This window comes from Lepus europaeus, chromosome 4 (genome assembly GCF_033115175.1).
Source record: "Lepus europaeus isolate LE1 chromosome 4, mLepTim1.pri, whole genome shotgun sequence".
Taxonomy (NCBI): domain Eukaryota; kingdom Metazoa; phylum Chordata; class Mammalia; order Lagomorpha; family Leporidae; genus Lepus; species Lepus europaeus.
Window position 1 is genome coordinate 138,685,495 of NC_084830.1, and position 7,510 is coordinate 138,693,004.

A 7,510-nucleotide genomic window follows, 5' to 3' on the forward strand; every position below is an offset into this window, starting at 1 on the left:
AGAAGGGTGAAAATCATGGTTTCTTCTTGACATTTTAATAAAAGGCCTTTCCACGAAACTTGAATCAAATGTTTTAATTTATTCAGGTTGATCCAAATTTAAGAATTCTTACAGAATTCTTCTCTCTCGAAATTTCCTTTTCAAGAAGATACACAATCGAATTTTTTTATTTAAAAAAAAGTGGGGTAAGGAGTTATCCATTGTAAAAAGAATTTTTAATTGTACAACGGAATTCTCACTAAATCCAATAGCGTAAAAAATAAATGGTCTTTGTAAAGAGAAAATACTGGTAAAAAATCATCAGTAATTTCATTATATGCTTACTGATTTAATTTAAATATGATGTCTCTCCACACTTTTCAATACATATATACTTCTGTAATTCCAAAACCAGTCTGTTCTTTCATGGATGTTAATGGTTGCCCACCTGTTTTCCTTTCTTCTAATGCTTCTTTGTAGCTTAAGTGTGGATAGTACTTAGGAATTATAGGCTTAAAAAGTTAAGTTTTGGGCTGGCGCCGCAGCTCAATAGGCTAATCCTCCGCCTGTGGTGCCAGCATCCCATATGGGCACCGGTTCTAGTCCCGGTTGCTCCTCTTCCAGTCCAGCTCTCTGCTGTGGCCCGGGAGTGCAATGGAGGATGGCTCAAGTTCTTGGGCCCTGCACCTGCATGGGAGACCCGGAGGAAGCACCTGGCTCCTGCTTTCGGATCAGCGCAGTGCGCTGGCCGCAGCGCGCCAGCCATAGCCCGCCGGCCGTGGCAGCCACTGGAGGGTGAACCAACAGAAAAAGAAGACCTTTCTCTCTCTCTCTCTGTCTCTCTCTCACTGTCCACTCTGCTTGTCCAAAAAAAAAAAAAAGGTTAAGTTTCGGGTAGGTTTCTCAACCTTGGTATTATTTTGAATCAGGTAATTCTTTGTCATTGGGGGCTGTTCAGTGCCTTGCAGGATGTTTAGCAGTAACATAACTCCGGTCTCTACCCAACAGATGCTAGTAGATCCCACCCCTACAATTATGACAGACATGACATATGACATATGACAGTTCAGAATGTCTGGACATTGCCAAATGTCACTCTCTCTCACCCACTTTGAAAACACAGGCTTATGTCATTTCCAAGGTATTATTGAGCAAGGGACAGGTACATAGCCTAAGTCAGTTCAATCATATGGAAAGACAGACTTTAGTTGGGGAGAGCCACTTTTTTAACCTGATGTGGACAAGGAAGGAAGTTCTCTAGTTAGTGTTGGCAAGTATCCTGTGACTGTACAGCCTTTGGAAGTTCACAAGGAGAGAAGGGCACACCTGAAAGAATAATGAAAAAGGATAAATGTTCTTCAAAACTGGGAAGAGAGAAATAATTTGTTGTAGGCCATGACTGTATCATATTAGAGACAATTACACTTCCAGATTCACACTCTCTGGTGTAGTAATCACCAGCCGCATGTGGCCACTAGATCAAATTGAAATGTACTGTTAGCCGGCACCACGGCTCACTAGGCTAATCCTCCGCCTTGCGGCGCCGGCACACTGGGTTAGTCCTGGTTGGGGCACCGGATTCTGTCCCGGTTGCCCCTCTTCCAGGCCAGCTCTCTGCTGTGGCCAGGGAGTGCAGTGGAGGATGGCCCACGGGCTTGGGCCCTGCACCCACATGGGAGACCAGGATAAGCACCTGGCTCCTGTCATCGGATCAGCGCGGTGCGCCGGCCGCGGCGGCCATTGGAGGGTGAACCAACAGCAAAAGGAAGACCTTTCTCTCTGTCTCTCTCACTGTCCACTCTGCCTGTCCAAAAAAAAAAAAAAAAGAAAAGAAATGTACTGTTAAGTGCAAAACAGCATTAGATTTTGAAGACACAACAAAAAAGATGAGTGTAGGGGCAGGTATTTAACCTAGCACTCGAGACATCTGTTAGGATGCCCACTTCCCACATCAGAGTGCTGGCATTGACTCCTGGCTCTGGCTTCTGACTTTAGCTTCCTCTAATTCAGACCCTAGGAGGCTGTAGTTGAGGTCCCGCCACCCCTGTGGAGACCTGGATTCACTTCCCAGCTCCCAGTTGCAAGAATCCTGGCCTTTGTGGGCATTTGGGGAATGAACCAGTGGATGGGTAGCACAGCACATTCTTTCTCTGACTCTCCAATAAGTAAAATTTTTAAAGAGAATTGGTAATAGTTGTATTGGTAATCGTTTGTAAGCTGATTCCATGACACAATTATATTTTAGGGAAATTGGATTAAATAAAATTACTGAAATTAATTCCACTTGCTTCTTTCTGATATTCTAATGTGGCTACTAGAGATTATAAAACCATACCTGTGACTCACATTATATTCCCACTGGACACAGCTGCTCTAGACTACCTGGTTTTTGAGATATTCTTTAAACCAGTCTAAGTTAGGTTTTGATTTTTTTCAATAGAAAGCATTTTTTAGTACAGGACCTGTGACACATTTTTAGTTAACTTGTATTTTACTTTAAAAATATATGGTGACATAGCAGTGCATAAGCTTACTTTTTAAGAGTGTTTCCTATTTCCTCAGCTCTATAATTTTCTTCCTCTAAAATTTAATCAGAACTTCTCACATCACCCATATTTATTTTATCCTCCAAAATATAAGCAGTCTTTTTTAAGTAATTTCATAGCTTATTAAAGGGATTTTCCAAACATACAGCATTAGCAGCAGTGACTGCAATACTCCTTAACCACAGGTAATGCTACCACACTGGAAAATTTTTTGCTGTCCCCAAATCTTTGGTTCACTCCTATTACAGATACTCTATGGAACATCCACAGGGGTAAAACTCTTTCACTAATTTAGAGTTTTTCGGTATGTCTAATGAATTTGAAAACAATCACAACTGGTGATATGGCAAAGATTTCAGTTGTAGAATCAGTATAACCCATATCCCCAAGTGAAAAACCAATAATTGGAAAATGTGTTAAATTCAAAAGCAAACAATATGTTTCAAGATTGTAGTAGGTAGTACTTTGGGAAAACTGGTATCAGTCCTTTCAGTTATCTCTGATAATCTTCCATTTAGAGGTCTGCTAATTAAAACAGTCTTCTGGCAAATCAGAATTGCATACAATTCATGTCAAATTACCTTCTGTGCAAATATATTTGAGCATCATGAAACACATGGAGAATTAAAATACAAAGTAATATTTGGATTATTTTCATATATGTACATGGTCTTATATGGCTAAATAGAGCACTATGCAGAGAATAAGTGCTTAAATTTATAAAATAAGTAAAAGCAGGTAAAATAAAAGGTCGATTAAAAATATCATCTTCAAAAAACAGGAAATAGATTATCCTGGAAATTATTGATGAATCAGCCAACATTCTTCAGCATATTATGGGACAGAAATAATGTGGTTACATGGAAGGACATACTTTCTCTTTAAAATGAACCAAAAAAGCAAACCTGTGCCAGCCCACTTTCATTTCCTCCCGTGTCACAGTTTCACAGTTTGTTTGCACCACACTCACACGCTCTATTGCTAAAAACACTGTAACAACTGCTGCTATCCTTGACAAGAAAGGGAATGAATATACTATAAAGTGACTCAAACTCACTTTAAGTGACATAGAATGTATTTTCTCCAGCAAATTATTATATTTTTAAGACTATGTTATTTCTAGATAAGTTAACTGTTTCATTCAATTATCAAATTATTTTTGTGTGTCTCCTGTATTCTGTTACTAGGCCCTGGGATATAATCTGGTGTAAGGAAGACAATCAACAAGTACACAAAGAAATAATGCAAATTTTAGAAATGTTAATTACTTTCTGGGAGTTCTCTTAAATTTAACTTGTTGTTAATATTTTAGAGGGCGTAAGTTAAATGACCTTGATGCTCTACCAAACGGGTCCTACTAAAAACTAAATGGAAAAGAACAAAAATAAGTGGAAGCTGTTACAGCTGTGCCAAAGAACCACAAATATGGGGTGAAGAATACCTGAGAATCCACAGACGAGATAAGCAGAATACAGCAAAACAGTAGACGGAGTGGAAAAAAATTCCAAAGTAATTTAAAAATTACTGGTACGTTACAGGCAGTAAAAATTCCTCATTTACACATTCTACTTTAGCCACAGCATCTGTCCACAGGTCCTAAGAACTTGTCTATTCTGCTTAAAGATTTATTTGAGAGGCCGAGCTACAGAGAAACCTGCTTACATTTCTATCTATGCCTACTACGCCAACGAGAAATCACCCCTGGCCCCCTGGAGAGCTCCAAAACAGAAATAAACCCAGAAGCACGGTCCCCCTCCGGGCACTTTCATAATTAAAATACACACAGAACCACACAGTGGACAGCATGCTCTCCTTACGCCATTGATTTGGGAACTTTTAAATCCACTTTGTGGTTAGTTACAAACTCCTGCACCGACACCAGAATGGATAACTCCTGGGGAACACGCGAGACGTTTCCCGAAGCAAAACGCTTTCTGCAAGCACGCCCTGACCCTGGAAGCCCAGACGCTATCTCGGCGCTTGCCGCTCCGGTACAAATGCTGGCTCAGCAGGGGAGGCTCTGTGACCTTCCTGCAATCGTTATCTCTCATTTTCAAACTAGGTCGGCAGGAAACCTCATTTTCACGCCGTAAAACAACCCCGCTGGAGAGGAGAGTCCCGGCCGGAAGCGCAGTGCCGCGACTGCGTCTGCGCGCGCTGGGGGCGGGCCGTCTTCCCGCCCGGCCGTGCTGTCACTCACGGCCGCTTCCCGCCCCGCGCCGCGCCGTGACGCAGCGCGGCTTTAAAGCCAGCCCTGCAAGCGGCTGCAGGCGGATGCCTGCAGAGCCTCCGGGTGCGTGGCTCTGCGCAGCGCGTCTCGGCGAGATTTCGCTCTTCCCGCCGGGACCGCTGCATTGGTAATCAGTAGCGGATCACTCAGCTGAGCGGCAGGGAGAACAAAGGAGTCGGGGAGAGAAGAGGCTCCCCGCCGCTTTGCAGCGAGTGGCTTCCTCCCCCCGCCGCCTGCGCCCGGCGCGGAGCAGCTGAATTTATAATCGTCACTGGATTGTAAGTACCCGAGGCAAAGGCAGCTCGCTGCGCCCCGCGTTTTCAGTTATGCTTGTTTCGGGAGAGTTTGGGTCGGTGGTGTCTGCTTGTCCTAACTTTGTGCCGTCCTCATTCCGCAGGAGCCGCCATTTGCTTTCCTGCTCGCTCGCTCGCTTGCTCTGTCGGCATTGTCCGGAGGCGGCACCTAGAGGTTGGAACTCGGCATCGCAGCTCCAGGCTTTAAATGGACTTAATTCTCTGAATAAGCCAGTGTGTCGGTAACAAAACTGTGGGTGTGGAGTGCAGCATATTTAGAGAAAAGATTTGTGGCTTGATTAAAAATTAAGACAAAACAGACGCTTAGCTGCTGTTCTGCATAGAACCCTCTGTTGTTAAGAGATTTTAATTCATAAGGAACTGGTCTTTTAAATTGTTGCAGTAGGTGAAACTTCTCAGTGCAGCAAGTGTTTATTAGGAGAAGGGAGTCACAAAGAAGTGAGGATGAGTAAGAGCAAAGATGATGCCCCTCATGAGCTGGAGAGCCAGTTTATCTTGCGCCTGCCTCCAGAATATGCTGCTACTGTGAGGAGGGCAGTGCAGTCGGGACATGTCAACCTGAAAGACAGACTGACCATCGAGTTACACCCCGATGGGCGTCATGGAATTGTCAGAGTGGACCGGGTCCCTCTGGCCTCAAAACTGGTGGATCTGCCATGTGTTATGGAAAGCTTGAAAACCATCGATAAAAAAACCTTTTACAAGACTGCTGATATCTGTCAGATGCTCGTGTCCACAGTTGATGGTGATCTTTATCCCCCTGTGGAGGAGCCAGTTGCTGCTGCTGACCCCAAAGCAAGCAAGAAAAAGGATAAGGACAAAGAGAAAAAGTTCGTCTGGAACCATGGAATTACTTTGCCTCTAAAGAATGTCAGAAAGAGAAGATTCCGGAAGACAGCAAAGAAAAAGTATATTGAGTCTCCAGATGTGGAGAAAGAAGTGAAGCGGTTGCTGAGTACAGATGCAGAAGCTGTCAGTACTCGCTGGGAGATAATTGCTGAAGATGAAACAAAAGAGACGGAGAATCAAGGCCTTGACATCTCTTCCCCAGGAATGTCTGGCCACCGGCAGGGCCAGGACTCCCTGGAGCACGATGAGCTTCGGGAGATATTCAATGACCTCAGCAGCAGCAGCGAGGATGAAGATGACGCCCAGCACCAGGACGAAGAAGATATAAACATCATCGACACTGAGGAAGACCTGGAGAGACAGCTGCAGGACAAGCTGAATGAGTCGGATGAACAGCACCAAGAAAACGAAGGCACCAACCAGCTGGTTATGGGCATTCAGAAGCAGATTGACAACATGAAAGGCAAGCTCCAGGAGACCCAGGACAGGGCCAAGCGACAGGAGGATCTCATCATGAAGGTGGAAAACCTGGCTCTCAAGAACAGATTTCAGGCTGTGCTGGATGAGTTAAAGCAAAAGGAAGACCGAGAAAAGGAGCAGCTCAGCTCTTTGCAGGAAGAGCTGGAGTCACTCCTAGAGAAGTAAGAAGAATTTTGATCATTTTGAACCTGATGGGTCCACACTAAGAAAATCTTCATCACTTTTTCTGGATTTTAAGATTTTGCAGTAGTTCCCGTTCCTTCTAATGCTAGAAGTTCTTTTTAAATTATCTTGGTTTTCAGAAGCACTTTGCTAGGTGTTCATTCTATAGAATTAGGATTGACTAGGCAGTAATGTAATTGTTAGGAAGTTGTAGGGTTAGTGGAATGAACAGCTGAACCCTCATATTCACAGCTGCATTGCAGGACTTTGCTGCTGTTTCCCCATTTCCCAGAAGCTGCTATTGCTGCCATGTGGTGCCTTCTGAGATAGGTAAGAACCTAGTGTAGAGGCAGTGAAGTTGGTTTGCATATGTTTCCCTAACTATTTTCTCAGTTAAATCGAAGCAGTTTCGCACATGTAGAGATGCAAATAATTTCATAAGGTTTCTAACAAATAAAAGCAACTAATTTTCAACTTATGTGTCTTGATATTTCATTGGTAATAGGAGTCAGATAATCTTTTGAGGTGGTTCCTCGGTAGAGTTTAATGATTGGTCAGTTTGGTCCTGCTTTGCAGGTAAAGAAGCAGTTGTGGGTTTAAAAAAAAAAAAAAAGGAACATAGCAGAAATTGGGAAATGTCATCTTTGCATTCTATTAAGGTTCTAATCCACCTGCTCCATTGGGAGGCTGGAAAACATGAGATACAGAGCCATTCTAAACTACTCTAGTATGATGAAGGCCTACTTTACCCTTTTTTAAAAGCACTGTTTTTACCTGCAGAAAATATTGGAAATAAAAGCAATGGCTATCAAGTGAAGTCCAATAAACCACAGCACTGGTTTGGATTAGATTATGTTTCCAATTATTTTTACTTTAATTCCTACAGTTATTTAATATCCTGATAAGTGATTTAGCCACTTCATTTCATTGAAATCCTCAAGGAAGTCAGT

At 43.1% G+C, this 7,510-nt stretch overlaps 1 protein-coding gene across 1 annotated transcript; it reads left to right on the plus strand.

The window, feature by feature from the left end:
* The first annotated feature begins 4,761 nt into the window (after positions 1 to 4,761).
* On the plus strand, positions 4,762 to 7,034 carry TAF7 (TATA-box binding protein associated factor 7). Its single transcript, XM_062188974.1, has 2 exons — positions 4,762 to 5,033; positions 5,153 to 7,034. The coding sequence occupies exon 2, from the start codon at positions 5,514 to 5,516 to the stop codon at positions 6,561 to 6,563; it is 1,050 nt and encodes a 349-aa protein (XP_062044958.1). The 5' UTR covers positions 4,762 to 5,033; positions 5,153 to 5,513; the 3' UTR covers positions 6,564 to 7,034.
* The last annotated feature ends 476 nt before the right edge of the window (positions 7,035 to 7,510 follow it).

What these genes read in the sequence shown, in the direction of transcription:
- TAF7 (XM_062188974.1), top strand. Translation starts at nt 5,514, where the DNA reads ATGAGTAAGAGCAAAGATGATGCCCCTCATGAGCTGGAGAGCCAGTTT.